Source organism: Podarcis raffonei, chromosome 7 (genome assembly GCF_027172205.1).
Source record: "Podarcis raffonei isolate rPodRaf1 chromosome 7, rPodRaf1.pri, whole genome shotgun sequence".
NCBI classification, from domain to species: Eukaryota; Metazoa; Chordata; class Lepidosauria; order Squamata; family Lacertidae; genus Podarcis; species Podarcis raffonei.
The window spans coordinates 24,313,040-24,329,171 of record NC_070608.1 but is presented as its reverse complement, the minus strand read 5'-3'; the positions used below and the strand labels follow the sequence as shown (position 1 = coordinate 24,329,171).

The 16,132-nt window shown below is 42.7% G+C and overlaps 1 protein-coding gene across 1 annotated transcript; it reads right to left on the bottom strand.

Moving 5' to 3' along the window:
- Positions 1 to 1,508: 1,508 nt before the first annotated feature.
- RIDA (reactive intermediate imine deaminase A homolog) lies at positions 1,509 to 15,989 on the bottom strand. Its single transcript, XM_053395577.1, has 6 exons — positions 15,825 to 15,989; positions 8,186 to 8,291; positions 5,122 to 5,176; positions 4,280 to 4,348; positions 3,396 to 3,451; positions 1,509 to 2,223 (listed from the first exon to the last, which is right to left on the bottom strand). Exons 1-6 carry the CDS (start codon positions 15,887 to 15,889, stop codon positions 2,155 to 2,157), a joined length of 420 nt encoding a protein of 139 aa, XP_053251552.1. The 5' UTR covers positions 15,890 to 15,989; the 3' UTR covers positions 1,509 to 2,154.
- Between the last annotated feature and the right edge of the window lie 143 nt (positions 15,990 to 16,132).

Sequence of the window (16,132 nt, the reverse complement as noted above, 5' to 3'; positions counted from 1 at the left end):
TACATTTCCTTTTGTAAGGACCATGTAACTTACATGCTATCAGTGTCCATGACTTGATGGATAACTTATTTTTGAGAGGTATTAGCATGGTAAGTCCTGCTGTTCCTATACTAGGATGCTCCTGAAATTCTGCTGGAGTTTGCAATCAGTATCACTTTTATTGGTTTGGGAAGTAGACTGCTCTGTGTACTTGTTATGCACCACGGAATAGCAATTGACAAGCTTTACTCTTTTAATCTAGGTGGGTATTTATCATATCTCCTGGAAGGAAGGAATAGGTGCATATAAGAGTTTGAAGGTATCCATTAATTGGGCTGCCTATTTGCCTCAGGTGAGGTAGAAGGCAAGGATTCCTACAGAGGAGTCATTTATACCCCACACCTCAGAGGCAAAGCAAGCTCACCCAGTCCTGGGAGGCCTGTTAAGGGGCTTTTTAGATAGATTTTTGTAACATACCATTAGCTTTTGAAAATGCTGAACAGTGTAGTGCTGTGACAGATAATTATATCCTTCTACTCAGGCAATAAAAAGGTAAAGGGGACCCCTGACCATTAGGTCCAGTTGTGGCCGACTCTGGGGTTGCGGCGCTCATCTCGCTTTATTGGCCGAGGGAGCCGGCGTACAGCTTCCGGGTTATGTGGCCAGCATGACTAAGCCGCTTCTGGAGAACCAGAGCAGCGCACGGAAACGGCGTTTACCTTCCCGCCGGAGCGGTACCTATTTATCTACTTGCACTTTGACGTGCTTTCGAACTGCTAGGTTGGCAGGAGCAGGGACCGAGCAATGGGAGCTCACCCCATTGCGGGGATTCGAACAGCCAACCTTCTGATCGGAGAGTCCAAGGCTCTGTGGTTTAACCCACGGCACCACCCGCATCCCTATTACTCAGGCAATACTTCTATGTAAAAGCTTTAGTGTGGGGTATTCAGGCCACTCACACATCTAGGCACATACATACTAAAATATTTTGCCTACAACTTTCATAATGGCAGCACCAAGACTCTCTTCTGTTGCCACCGGTACATACATTATTTTCCTCTCTCCAAATGGGTTCAGTCTGGTGAAGTAGTCGTCAAAGCTGGATTGCATGTTTGTGATGGAAGGGACTATCTGCCCATTTAGTCTTCAGAGTTAAATAATTACAGGAAGAAAATAGTTTATTGCCATTTTTAATGCATTTGCCTCAGCACATGTACAAATTAAGAGCACATGTCCCATACTAAGTGCAGGTAATATGGAGTGCTCAAAAAAGCTCCTTAAATTCTTCTCACACCTGTATTCCATGCTTGGTTTGTGTAACTGGTTCCTACAGAGGTACCGTAATTCTTAAGGCTATAAATATATAATTCGGCTTGGAAGTGTCACTGTGAATGACCGAATTGCGATGCAGCGGTACCTACTTGGCCTTCACTGCTGCCTATTTCTGTGTGGTATTTTTAGGAATAGAAGGTCCAATTTAAACACCCAAACACTTTTATTTATGAACGAAGAAACAAGTCTAAATCTGATACTTTATGCAACTGGTTTATTATGTAACACCCCCACAACCACAAAGTTAATTAAAATTAGCTATTTTTGAAGGTAATGTTATTTAAAAATACAAAACACCTCAAAAGATCCTCTCAGTATAAAATTGGCATCAACATTAGGTTGTTTAGTAAGTCAGATGGGGTCAGGACAGAAGTCCAAGACTATGTTTTTCAAAGTGGCTAAATCTAAAGTTAACATCCACCTCCAATACAGTATTCCGAAAGATTCCATCATAGTCTTTCCGTCAAACATTTTTATGGGTAGGGTTGCTTAATGTAGTGCATAGCAAGAATGCTATCTTGGCTTCTAATCACTACGGAATGAATCTACATTAATTTTTTCCATAAACTATTTCACAGTCTCCCTCAAAATACTACTTCAAGGGCCAAGATGTACCCAAGTATTCAGATCTTTAATGAGCTTCATGTGTACCAAATCCTGCAAGGGCTCAGAGCATTTATGGCACAGTAGAAAGGGGATGCGGGAGGAGGATCTTTGCCAGAAGAATTCATGTAGGATCCCAGTCCTGAATTTGACTACATTATATGAAGCCAGTGTCAGAACTGAATCCCTACACAAATCATTCCTGATCCTGTGGAAGGAAAATACCAAGAACAACTAGGTTTATAGTCGTGGTGGGGCATCTTGCAGAGGTCCAGTGATGGCAATAGCTTCAATTTCCACACGTGCACCCTGTAAGGAAGATAATAAATTTTATTTATACCCCGCCCTCCCCAGCCAGAGCCGGGCTCAGGGCAGCTAATACCAGTAAAATTACAATAAAAACATAATAGAAAAAACCCACCAATTTAAAATACAGGTTAAAATGCAATTTAAAATGCAACCTCATTTTAAAAGCAGCCCATAGATCAAAACCATAAGGGGAGGGAAACAAGGGTCAGACCGAGTCCAAACCAAAGGCCAGACGGAACAGCCCTGTCTTGCAGGCCCTGTGGAAAGATTTCAAGTCGCGCAGGGCCCTAGTCTCTTACGACAGAGTGTTCCACCAAGTCGGGGCCAGTACTGAAAAGGCCCTGGCCCTAGTTGAGACCAATCTAACCACCTTGCTACTTGGGACCTCCAAAGTGTTGTCATTTGTGGACCTTAAGGTTCTCCGCAGGGCATACCAGAAGAGACGGTCCCGTAGGTATGTGGGTCCTGGGCCGATGTCAAACAACTGCATTATAAAATCAGTGCAGGCGTCTTCTGCACCCCACAGCTTTGTGTCCATTCCAATTTAATCCTCCTTAAGACTCCAAGGGTCTATATGCCAATTGTGGCTTCTGTGTAATAGAAAGCACTTCCACTTGCTGGAGGGGGCATGTATAAAATTTGCAGCCCTACATGCCACGTAAAAGCTGTAAAAATGTGAGAGGTGCTGTTGTCTATGAGAATTCTATGCAAAGCTTAAATGTATACAAGCACTGCCCCCATTCACAACGACACCTGATAGTGCTATTATAAATGGTCACAAAGCATATCTTGAATACGTTAAGCTTTACATGGAATTGTCACACACAGTCTCTTAAGTTTCATGCTTGTTTGGCTCTAAACAATCCATTTAGGATTACACTTCATGTCTTCTAAACATGAGCTCTAGTCTATGAAAGCTAATGTCGCAATAAGTCTATTGGTCTTTAAGGTGCCAAAAGACACTTAAACTGAAATCCTATATGCCCTTACTTGGGAGTAAACCCACTCAACTCAATGGGGCTTGTTTCTCAGTCATATCCTGCTCCTTTCTGTAAATTCTCAAAATTACTGGTAAGTTAAGTTTTTAAAGTCCTTGTGTCTAAATAATTTTAGCAGTTTTATCTGCAAGAAATCGTATAGAAGCTGTTTTGTAGAAATAGAACAGCACTTACTTTTGGCAGAGCAGCAACTTGGTAAGCGGCTCGGGCTGGAAAGTTGCACTTGAAGACTGAGTAGAATAGAAAAGACATTGCCATGATTATATTGACAACATGAAATACGGAGTTTTGCTTACATTTGCAGCAGCTTGCTGAGTTAGGTAAATAGATTCACCAATGATACAGCAGGCTATCTGTATTCTTGTACTATGCAACCACAGGAAGTAGAATCAGTATTAAGTTTTTAAGCCTTAAGGCAAGAAAAAGCTTACAGATATGTGGGAAATGCCAAGTGATGCCTTACAAGAAAGAGGAATTTTCAGTAATCAAGGAGCAGAGCACTGAAATCCAATAAAGCTCTTCATTTGACTTAACTAAAGCAAAATAAAAATATTTTGCATAATTTATACAAGTTGTATAATCCAGCTGTCCTTGAGAGAGACTTTGTTTGTATGTCATGGTATGTCAAGGCCAGGGGTCAAATTCAGCCCTCCAGGCCCATAAACATTTTCACTAGGCCATAATTCCTCACCAGGTCCGCTCTTTGCTGTCCTCTAGTGATAGTGCCTGGCTGGAATCCAACTAAGTCCTACTCAAAGTAGACACATAGAAACTAATGGAACTAAGTTATGTCCATGGGCCTAGCACTGGGTATAACCAATTACAAAAAAAGCAGCTCACAGACTGTTTTAACAAAAGGGCTCACAAGAGCATGAGCATTAAAAACAATTCTCTTTCCACCACCCCCCAATCTGGATTTTCTCATTCCATTCTGTGTCGCTCTTGTCAGCTGAAGCCATCTTGGTGGAGACCACATTGCTTCATGTTTTGTACAGGGCAAAACATTGTTGCTTGTACAGCTGGCGGTACACAAGCGTTAGAGCTGTAGCGATATTTACATTGCTTGTAGATTTCATTCACATCATCAAAGTCCTTCATGTCAGCCATCAGCACAGTAGTCTTCACCACTATACATGAGAAAATGGTATTTTAAACTCCATTCCCAATTATCAAGCTTTAAAAAACTATAATAACAATTTTTCAGCATGTGTTATGGTTTGAGCTGGTTGCTCCAGCTCAACCGCATGGCTCGTATCAGCCATTCTTGAGTTCCTATATCAATAATTTAGGAACATTCACCACTTTGTACCTAAGCCAAGTTTTACTGCCTGTGCAACTTTTTCTGAAAAGCTCATGAATCTGACCGTTGGAGAGTTTGGAAGTGGGGAAGAAGGAAACTTTGGAAGGGCAGATTTTAAAGGTCTATGTTTCCAGCCTATATTTCTATGCTTTGTTGCTGCATATTTTGTGATTTTAAAATTCTGCTGGGTTTTTTTCACCAAAGAGTACTTGCCCCAAACTTGGATCTTGGAACCCGGGAATTCTCCTTTTATACTTTGTTAAATAGTAACCAGGAGGTAGTTCAGATTGCTGGTACCTGTTAATTCAGAATTTCACATGAAGAATAAAGGTGACATAGTAAGAACTTTCAAAATCCTAAAACCCACCAAAATGGGGGCTTAGTAAGATGTTTGTATCAACCAGATTTTTTTTTTTGTAAAGGGACATGGGATGTCATGTAAATATGAGAAGAGGGAATGTTCTTGATTCCAACCCTACAGATATTCACAGCAGCCCCACCTCTGTCATTGTCTCTCACAAGGTAGAGACACTTCCTTTTCCTGTCTGATTCCAGGTAAGATAATTCAGAAGTAACTCATTTAGCATAGCTTCTACTCACCATTGTCATAGTCACAGCCAGCATCTTTCAGAATTTCTCCAATATTGTGAAGGGCCTAAACACACAAAATGGGTTTGAGTCATTTATTTGGATTTGCACACCTCACCCCTAGGAGTCACAGCCGGTTACAACATGTGCACCATTTTAAAACGTCATGAAACACAGGGTGGGAACCAGCAATTTATAATGACAAACTTCAGCAAAACGTTAAATCACCAAGGCCCTCATCTAGAAAGAGTTGTGCTTACAAGTCAAGTCACAACCAGCCTACGTTCCATGAATTTCAATGAAACGTAAGGAAAACTAGCTTTCTCTACAGTGGCAACTATGTGCACAAGAACCTTGGGATTTTAGTCAGTTACCGTAAATTTCGCTCCATAACACGCAGATTTTTCCTCCTAGAAAGTAGGGGGAAATGTCTGTGCGTGTTATGGAGCGAATGCCTACAGATGGCGGGGGAATCTGCTGCAGTTGTGAGCAGTCCGTGGCTCGCTTTGAAACAGTAAGCGGCTCCTGTCAGCTAGCGGAGCCGGGGAGGAGGGAGAGAAGCAGAGCGGGGTTGGCTGCTTTAAAACAACCCCGTCCTCTATGTTCCTCTCTCCTCCCCACTGAGCTGCTAAGTAGCAGCAAAGCTTTTCAGCCAGCCTAGCCGGGAGGAGGGAGAGAAGCAGAGCGGGGTTGGCTGCTTTAAAACAACCCCGTGCTCTCTGTCCCTGCCTGCAGTTTTTTGCTGTCCGATTTTGGATTAGCCACTGTAGGGGCTGTGTGTGTGTGTGCTTGAGCTATCGTTCTCCTCCTCCTGCTTCCCCTTCACTCTCCCTGCGCCCCTGCGCTCTCCCTCCGACTTTAGGATTGACACTCTGTGTGTCTGTGTGTGAGAGAGGGCTCCTTCTCCTTCTCTTGCTTCCCGTTCACTCTCCCTGCGCCCCTGCGACTTTAGAATTGACACTCTGTGTGTCTGTGTGTGTGTGAGAGGGCTCCTTCTCCTTCTCTTGCTTCCCGTTCACTCTCCCTGCGCCCCTGCGACTTTAGAATTGACACTCTGTGTGTCTGTGTGTGTGAGGGCTCCTTCTCCTTCTCTTGCTTCCCGTTCACTCTCCCTGCGCCCCTGCGCTCTCCCTCCGACTTTAGAATTGACACTCTGTGTGTCTCTCTGTGTGTGAGGGCTCCTTCTCCTTCTCCTTCTCTTGCTTCCCGTTCACTCTCCCTGCGCCCCTGCGCTCTCCCTGCGCCCCTGCGACTTTAGAATTGACACTCTGTGTGTCTCTCTGTGTGTGAGGGCTCCTTCTCCTTCTCCTTCTCTTGCTTCCCGTTCACTCTCCCTGCGCCCCTGCGCTCTCCCTCCGACTTTAGAATTGACACTCTGTGTGTCTGTGTGTGTGAGAGGGCTCCTTCTCCTTCTCTTGCTTCCCGTTCACTCTCCCTGCGCCCCTGCGCTCTCCCTGCGCCCCTGCGACTTTAGAATTGACACTCTGTGTGTCTGTGTGTGTGTGAGGGCTCCTTCTCCTTCTCTTGCTTCCCGTTCACTCTCCCTGCGCCCCTGCGCTCTCCCTCCGACTTTAGAATTGACACTCTGTGTGTCTCTCTGTGTGTGTGAGGGCTCCTTCTCCTTCTCTTGCTTCCCGTTCACTCTCCCTGCGCCCCTGCGCTCTCCCTGCGCCCCTGCGACTTTAGTATCGACACTCTGTGTGTCTCTGTGTGTGTGAGGGCTCCTTCTCCTTTTCTTGCTTCCCGTTCACTCCCCCAGCACCCCTGTGACTTTAGGGCCAGTTCTCTCTCTGCGTGTGTGTGTGTGCTTTGACCTCACTGCGCTTGTTGGGGGAGAGTGTTGGTCGCAATTTTTCTTGATTTGTCTCAGAGTGGTTACTATCATGGTTTCCTTGCCGGGGAGGAGGGAGAGACGCAGAGACTGCTTGTTCTAAAGGAGCAAAGCCAGAGAGGAGCCTCTCCTGCATTATTAGCAGCATCCTTCTCCACACCCCCCACGCGTGCTCCTTGTCCCTTGAGTTCTTTTCCTTCCCTCCCCACTTAAAACGTGGTTACAAAGCACGGATCCACATGGATCCTCAGGATTTTTGCACTAGGTCACCCCAAATTCACCATCAGATCACATAGCATATCCATGGCTACAGCCTGCACCAAAAAACACACACCCCCACTGTTTCATGGGGCCGCAATGGCGCAAAAATGTGGTTACAAAGCATGGATCCACATGGATCCTCAGGATTTTTGCATTGGGCTACCCCAAACTCACCGTCAGATCACATGTCTGTGGCCACAGCATGAACCACAAAAATCATACATCCACTGTTTCGTTTAGAATATTTTTTTCTTGTTTTCCTCCTCTAAAAACTACGTGCGTGTTATGGTCAGGTGCGTGTTATAGAGCGAAAAATACGGTATTTATTTATACAAATAAATAAATAAATATATATATATATATATATATATATATATATATATATATATACACACTACCTGTTGCAATCAGCCTCCAGGCAGCACGCAAGTTAAATATATAGAATAATAAAATAGCAAAACCACCAATATAAATAAAATGCAACTGTTTAAAAAAATTAATGCAAATCACATAGAAATGTTTTTGGCAGCTGGTTGTCACACAGGGCCGATGTCAGACCATCTGTCTACACTGACTGGCAGTGGTTCTCTGGGATTTCAGACAGGGGTCTCTCCCAGCCCTGCAGAGAGATGCTGGGGGTTGTTCCTAGGATGTTTTACAGATGCTCTACCACTGAGCTATGGCCTTCCCCATTCCCAAAATAGGGGCCCAGAATGTGTGCTCCTACTCAGCACTGTAACCCAAAAGGGTCCTGAAAAGCATAGGCACTCTTTCATCCACTATCCCTCGGTGCAGGGCACCAAAATCTTCAATGGTCCCTGGCAGCTATGTGGTTAAGTGGGGCCCAGCCCCCCAGGACTGGACACGTTGAAACAGTACATCTGATCTTCTGTTTTGAGCTTTGCAGACATGCCCTTAAGATTTAATTTATGCTACATGAATAATGACATCAAACTCATTGTCAGAATAATAACTGTGTTTCACCTGTTTGGCTTGTTCCTTTGTTCCTCCAGGTACAAATTGTCCATTTGAGGGATCCAGGCCTAGTTGCCCTGCGATATACATGGTCCTGTCTACCAACACTGCTTGGCTAAGGTTCAGCAGTAGAGAAGAGAGAAAACAAGAAAAAGAAAGAGATTTACTTTTTTGCTATCTTAAAGTATTTTATTTTGGTTTCCCAAAGATTTCCCATTCATAACTTAGACATGAGCTTGCTTGCTTGCTTGCTTGATTTATTTATTTATTTCATTTGCATGCAGCTCCACAGCATAAATTTCTCTGGGTGGATTATAATGAACAAGTAAAAAAAAACCCCCAAAAAATACAAAATAAAAGAGAGCCATTAAACCCAAAGCAATATGAATTCAACAAAAAAACAAAGCCTGACCTCAAAGTTAAAACATTTTGATTTAATTGAATACCGTGGAGGACCAGTCTACATGAGTTATGGAAAATGTCTGAATGAACAGAAAGGTCTTCAACAAGTCTAGCTTGACTTCATCCTCAACATATAAGCATCAGTACATCTCAGTCTTCTGGGTGGTAGAAAGATCTTGCTCTTCGTTCTGTCCTGAAGTTAGCTACAGTATGCTAAATTCTCATGTAATATAACTTTGTCCAGCTGCTAAGAATCCTGATCCAAAGGGAGAAAAAGCAGGGGGGGGGATTTTAAGTGGGAGAATGGTTTGAGGAAAGATGGATCTTCCCCCAATGCTCTGCTCAAGATTACAGCGCCCTGTGAATGCTTCCCATTTAATCTAAAAAATCAGGCTACAGTTACAGACAACTGCACATAACGTGTAGTTTTGACCCCAATGAAGTACTAGAAACTTGCAGGTTACAACTAAGCAGCCATAAAGCTCTCTTTCCAAATCAACTCATGATGCAATCTTAGGCACACCTTACTCAGAAGTAAGTCCCATTGAATTCAGTGAGACTTACAGTATTGGATGGAAGCCAAAGAAACTAATGCTAAGTAACAAAGATATTTAATTAATAATCATAAAGATTCAGCAGGCACTTACACTGCAGACAGTCAGCCGCCAGATTCAAACACAAAGGCTGTTCACTCAGGGCTTTGGACATTAGCATTGTTGCAGTTTACTCAAGGTTGCATTGCATACTGTCTTTATTGGTATTTTACGAGACCAATTGTGTTTTATGAAATGCTGTTGTTATTGGTACAGATATTGTATGCTGGACAAGATATAAACAGATTCATCAAGGTAGGTTTTGCTATAGTATGCTGGGTCACACAGCTTTATGGCAGTTACATGCCTGTTCAGTTGGTGCCAATAACCACTGCTACCTGGCAAACAACCAAGCAGAAAGCAGCAATCTGCCACAGATTATAAATGTGATTTCAAGTTTTCTTTTCCCCTTCTAAGGCTTAAAAGTTTCTTATTTGGTGAAACCAGTGCAGTTGCAAATATTCTAATCTAATGCTCTGCTGGTCACTCCAATTCCTACACCAATTCTAAGAACACTCAGGCTGAGAGAACCATATCACCACACTTTTTCAGTCAGAGTGACAGAAATCCATGAACCACCACCACATTATCTGCAAGTTTCAGTATACGATGGACACCCAAGAAATTTTAAAAAGCACTTAACTGCATTGTTTCAGCACAAATTTAATGCTCAAGGACACCGCCCTCCACGTTCCCTTAACATGCAACTCAGTGAACATTGGCCTCTCCTAAATACATGGTGCGCTAGCCAACTAATTTGGAACAGCAGATTGCAACACTCAATTATAAATGGGAACACCTTCAAACAAGCTAAAATGATGCAAGCTTAGCCTGGGACCAACCTTTCTGCTGTTCGGGGCAGAACATTAAAAATTAGACTAATGGTTACAAGTTGGTAAACAAAGCCAAGTGCATGACACAAAAGGATAAAAATCCCTTCCGTTGATGAGCACATGGGGTTGAGCTTTTTTTCCTAAGAACTTTAGAAGTCACCCCCTCCTTGTGCCTTATTCTTCTACTTTCTACCCATTACCGCTGCTCAGCATTGTTCAGCATATGTAGATGAAACCAGCCATTAAATGTAGAGTGCTGCTATTCAGGGTTCTACAGTGTTTTTCAAGGAGCATTCAATTTCTCTCCACACCCCTCCCACCAAACAGCTTTCCCCCAGTAGGTCAGCATTCCATACTCACTGACCATATCCAGGCCACAACCAGACCATGACATGCACCCCCCACCCACTAGCAACCTCCTTCTTTGGCGATCACTCGTAGCCGAGTAAGATTGTCTTCCATGAACACGGTTTTAACGGTGAGTCCGTAAGTGACTGTGGAGGCCAGTTCTGGATCCACACGTCCTTCCACAGTGGGGACATAGGTTTCCAGGTGGGAGTTGATCATGATGAGGGTTTGCCAAAAGTGCCGCCTTCTTAGCACGTTTCTCCCTTGCGTCCTGAGTTTGAGCGTCTTCAAAGCCCATGACCCTTTGGTAAAGGCTGTTCTCCAATTAGAGCGCTCGCAAGCCAGTGTTCCCCAGTTGTCAGAGTTTATACAACATTTTAAAAGATTTGCCTTGAGAGAGTCTTTAAACCTCTTTTGTTAACCACCAGCATTACACTTTCCATTTTTAAGATTGGATGCAAACTCATTGCCACTGTGTGTTACAGGGGAAGGAGGCCTTCATCTGGGTCTGGATTCAGATATGGACCTAAACCTATTATTAATGGCAGACTACAACCTAGGAACATCTTAAAAAGCAGAGACATCACCTTGCCAACAAAGGTCCATATAGTTAAAGCTATGGTTTTCCCAGTAGTGATGTATGGAAGTGAGAGCTGGACCATAAAGAAGGCTGATCGCCGAAGAATTGATGCTTTTGAATTATGGTGTTGGAGGAGATTCTTGAGAGTCCCATGGACTGCAAGAAGATCAAATCTATCCATTCTGAAGGAAATCAGCCCTGAGTGCTCACTGGAAGGACAGATCCTGAAGCTGAGGCTCCAGTACTTTGGCCACCTCATGAGAAGAGAAGACTCCCTGGAAAAGACCCTGATGTTGGGAAAGATGGAGGGCGAAAGGAGAAGGGGACGACAGAGGACGAGATGGTTGGACAGTGTTCTCGAAGCAACCAGCATGAGTTTGACCAAACTGTGGGAGGCAGTGGAAGGCAGGAGTGCCTGGCGTGCTCTGTTTTTTTTTTTTAATTAAATATTTATTGAGGTTTTACAAAACAAAAATTTCATTGTTTCAAATAAAGTATTATCATGAATAAAGCTCATATAAAAAACAAAAACACCAGAAAAACAAAAATATATAGCAAAGAAACAAAAAACAGAAAAACAGAAGAAAAAGAAAAAGAAAAATCCACTTTTTTGTATTAACAGAATTCCATACCCCTCTGTCTTGACCTCCTCACATCCCCCTTTTTTGTGTTCCTCTTTATTCCAATCGAATTCAGCAAATTCAAACCCTTATTTAAACCATACTTAACTTTATATTCTTCTAATTATTATGTCCCAATTTTTCATTATTTTAACCCAGTCCTCATCTTATATACTGTGACATAATATTATTCTGTTCATAACCCCTTCTCCTTTTTGACATTCTTCTTTTCATTCACATTTAACCAAATCCCACAAACCCTATTACCTTCACTTCCCACATCATGTTAACACTCGAATATTTTACAATGTTTTTGTAAATAGTCCTTAAACTTTTTCCAGTCCTGTTCCATCAGTTCTTCTCCCTGGTCACGGATTCTGCCAGTCATTTCGGCCATCTCCATGTAGTCGATCACTTGCATCTGCCATTCTTCCACGGTGGGTAGATCTTGTGTCTTCCAATACTTGGCAAGAAGTATTCTTGCTGCTGCTGTTGCGTACATAAAAAATGTTCTATCTTTCTTTGGCACCCGTTGGCCAACTATGCCCAAAAGGAAGGCCTCTGGTTTCTTAGGAAAGGTAAATTTAAATACCTTCTTCAGTTCATTATATATCGTTTCCCAGTAAGCCTTAACCCTTGGGCATGTCCACCAAAGGTGAAAGAATGTTCCCTCAGCTTCTTTACATTTCCAGCACTTGTTGTCGGACAGGTGATAAATTTTTGCAAGCTTGACTGGGGTCATGTACCACCTGTAAATCATTTTCATAATATTCTCTTTTAAGGCAATGCATGCCGTAAACTTCATACCGGTGGTCCACAACTGCTCCCAGTCAGCAAACATAATGTTATGACCTATGCCCTGCGCCCATTTAATCATCGCTGATTTGACCGTTTCATCCTGTGTATTCCATTTTAACAGCAAGTTATACATCTTTGATAGAGTCTTAGTTTTTGATTCTAGCAATTCTGTTTCTAATTTTGATTTCTCCACCTGGAAGCCAATTTTTTTGTCCGAATTGTAGGCCTCTCTTATTTGATAATAATGAAGCCAATCTCGCACTTTGTCTTTTAATTTCTCAAAACTCTGCAGTTTCAATCTGTCACCTTGCTCCAAAATCTCCCAATATTTTGGCCATTTGGCCTCCATATTGAGCATTTTCTGAGACTTAGCTTCCATAGGTGACAACCACCTCGGGGTTTTACTTTCCAACAAATCTTTATATCTTGTCCAGACATTAAGCAAAGCTTTCCTGACAATATGGTTTTTAAATGCCTTATGTGCTTTAACCTTGTCGTACCACAAGTATGCATGCCATCCAAAAACATTGTTGAAACCTTCTAAGTCCAAAATATCCGTGTTCTCAAGAAGCAGCCAGTCTCTTAACCAGCAAAATGCTGCTGATTCATAATACAATTTAAGGTCTGGCAGGGCAAATCCACCTCTTTCTTTTACATCAGTTAAAATTTTAAACTTTATTCTTGGTTTCTTGCCCTGCCAGACAAATCTAGAGATGTCTCTCTGCCACTTCTTGAAACAGTCCATCTTGTCCAAAATTTGCAAAGATTGAAACAAAAATAACATTTTTGGCAAAACATTCATCTTTACAGCTGCAATTCGACCCAACAAGGAAAGCTTCAGATTGGACCAAATTTCTAAATCTTTTTTTACCTCTGACCAACATTTCTCATAATTATCTTTAAATAAGTTCAAATTTTTCGCAGTCATATTAATCCCTAGGTATTTCACTTTTTTAACCACAGTTAAACCTGTTTCATTCTGAAACCTGTCCTTTTCAATTGGTGTTAAATTCTTCTCTAATACTTTAGTCTTTAGCTTATTTAATCTAAATCCTGCCACATGACCAAATTCTTTAATCAGTTCCAAAGCTCTTTTCATACTAGATTCCGGCTCCTGTACAGTCAAAACCAAGTCATCTGCAAAAGCTTTCAATTTGTATTGTTTGGCTCCGACCTGTATTCCTTTAATAAACCGATCCCTTCTGATCATGTTCAGCAGCACCTCCAGGACCGAAATAAATAGTAATGGAGAGATAGGGCAACCCTGACGTGTTCCTTTTTCTATCATAAAATCTTCAGTCACCACATTATTTACAATCAATTTTGCTTTTTGTTCTGAATAGATTGCTCCTATACCATTTTCGAACCCCTGTCCCACTCCCATCCCCTTAAGGTTTTTCTTCATAAAGCTCCAAGAGATATTATCAAAGGCTTTCTCCGCATCAATAAAAACTAACACAGCTTTCGTATTAATGTTCGTTTGCAACAACTCCAAAATGTCAATTATATTCCTTGTATTATCAGATAAGTGTCTGCCTGGAAGAAAGCCTGCCTGGTCCTTGTGTATTACTTCAGCTAGTACTTTTTTTAATCTATTAGCTAAAATATCTGCAAAAATTTTGTAATCCACATTCAAAAGGGAGATGGGACGGTAGTTCTTTAGTTGTGTCTTTTCAGCTTCTGACTTGGGTATCAATGTGATGTATGCTTCTTTCCACGATTCAGGCGCCCTTTTCCCTTCCAAAATCTCGTTGCACACCTCCTTTAATGGTTGTGCCTGGCGTGCTCTGGTCCATGGGGTCACAAAGAGTCAGACACGACTAAACGACTAAACAACACCACAACCTAGGAACAGGACCACCTCAGAGTATGTACATTATGAACATCACACATTCTACAACTGGTGTCTTGCTTGATGCAAGAGAATAGCTTTACTTGAGGATGCTGAAGTGTGTGAAGAACAGAAACTACAAACTAAGAAACCAAAGCTGACCGCAGCTCTTATTATTGGGGAAGAAAATATCTTTTGCAATATTGAAGTCTCATTAAAGATTATTAACATGCCTTCTTCAGGTATATCAGCTTACTCCAGACTTGGCCTTGAAGAGAGACTCCTTGGCCTTTTTCATTTTACACTAATTAAACTTTTAGTCTAGCTAGCTTCTTCGTTAATGATTAAAAAGTGCAGTAATGGCAAACCAGCTCTTACTCAATGGACAGATTACTACGACAGCTTAGCGTAGGACAGCATTTTCCATTTGAGGAGTTCAATAAACTTTACATATATTCAGGTTTTGATGACAACCTGTCTCTGGTTGCCTTATGAATAAATTTGAAATGTATTAAAGTTCTTCACATCCTTATTAAAAATTGAAAGGATTAGTAGCTCCTTCATCCCTCAACAGGGAGGTGGTTAAAAAAAAGAAAAGAATGCCAAACTGAGGTGTCACCCTGAGGGAAATTTTCCAGAGGCCAGAAAAAGCTATCATCATGCATTTTTACAGGTTGGTAAAAGGAAGTAATATTTTTAGTTAAAGACGGCGCTCTACCCAGGACTACAACTGAAGCATTGAACTCAGTGAATAATAATAATAATTTATTATTTATACCCCACCCATCTGGGGTATTCACATATGTGAATATAATACTTTCAGCCAATTCCTTTTTTGGCTGAACTGAGGTTTTTTTAAAGTATTACTCCTTTACACAAGCAATTGATCTGGCTGTAAACATGCAGATATTATGTTGTTAACAACAACAACAACAAGTACATCTCCCCTCACATTTTGGGGCACAGCAAGTTAACAATGCAGTTAAGAACACTGGAAATTGCCAAATACCAAGACAGACTATTTGTCTGACTGCTCCAAGTGACAGTGGCTCTCTGGGTTTCAGGCTACAGGTCATTCCCATCACCTGATATCTGCAGCAGAGATTGAGCCTGGGTCCTTCTGCATACAATGCAAGTGTTCCACCACCAAAGGCCCCTCTGATTCACCATCCAAGCAGGACCCTTCTAGCAACTGGTACCCTGCCCTCGGCCATTAAGGCAGAGCATAGCCATCATGGCCAGTAGCCATTGGCAAGCCTTATCCATTAATCCATCTCATCCAAGTTGGTGGGCATCACTGCGTCTCTGCAGGAAGGAGTTCCATAGTTTTACCACAAGCTGGGTGAAGAAGTGCTTTCTTCCAAACATACAGCAGCCCTTTCCAGATTTGGGGCGATTTGAAGCTCTTTGCCTTACTTCCTGAATTTTTCACACGCTTGCAGAGCCTAGCAACACCCCCCCCCCCAGCAAGTAACCACTGTATTCAGAGATATATGATGCCTCTCTCTGCTCCTGGAATATTTAGCCATAGTGACCCCGCCTCCCGCTTCCTTTTCTAAAGCCGCTGGCATCTGCCCATCTTGTGGCAGCGAGTCCCGCAGGTGAACTGCAGTCCACGTACAGAGGAGGGACGCTGCCCTTACCTGTAAGGGCCCATGGCAGCCGGAGCCTTCGCGGTGCTGATGATCTTCTTCACTAAGGCGGCCATGGCAGCAACAAGCAGCAGCTCCTCGCTCAACGGACCGCTGGATGAACGAAGCCGGCGGCTCTTTGCGCTCGAACTTTAACCGACTCCCACTCCGCCCCGCCCCCTCCCCCCCAAAAGCCAACTGCGGCCCCGCCTCCCACTTAGCAACTTAAGGCCCCGCTCCCAGCTCTGAAACCACGCGGGTTTTTTTTTAAAAAAATACGGTCTTTTAAGTCCCTCGCCGCCCACCGTACAGCCTCCTGC

What these genes read in the sequence shown, in the direction of transcription:
- RIDA (XM_053395577.1), bottom strand. Translation starts at nt 15,889, where the DNA reads ATGGCCGCCTTAGTGAAGAAGATCATCAGCACCGCGAAGGCTCCGGCT. An exon ending in GCTGCCATGGGCCCTTACAG is followed by an intron (nt 8,292 to 15,824) that starts GTAAGGGCAGCG and finishes GCTGAACCTTAG; the next exon opens with CCAAGCAGTGTTGGTAGACA. An exon ending in GAATGAAATCTACAAGCAAT is followed by an intron (nt 3,452 to 4,279) that starts GTAAATATCGCT and finishes TATTCTACTCAG; the next exon opens with TCTTCAAGTGCAACTTTCCA.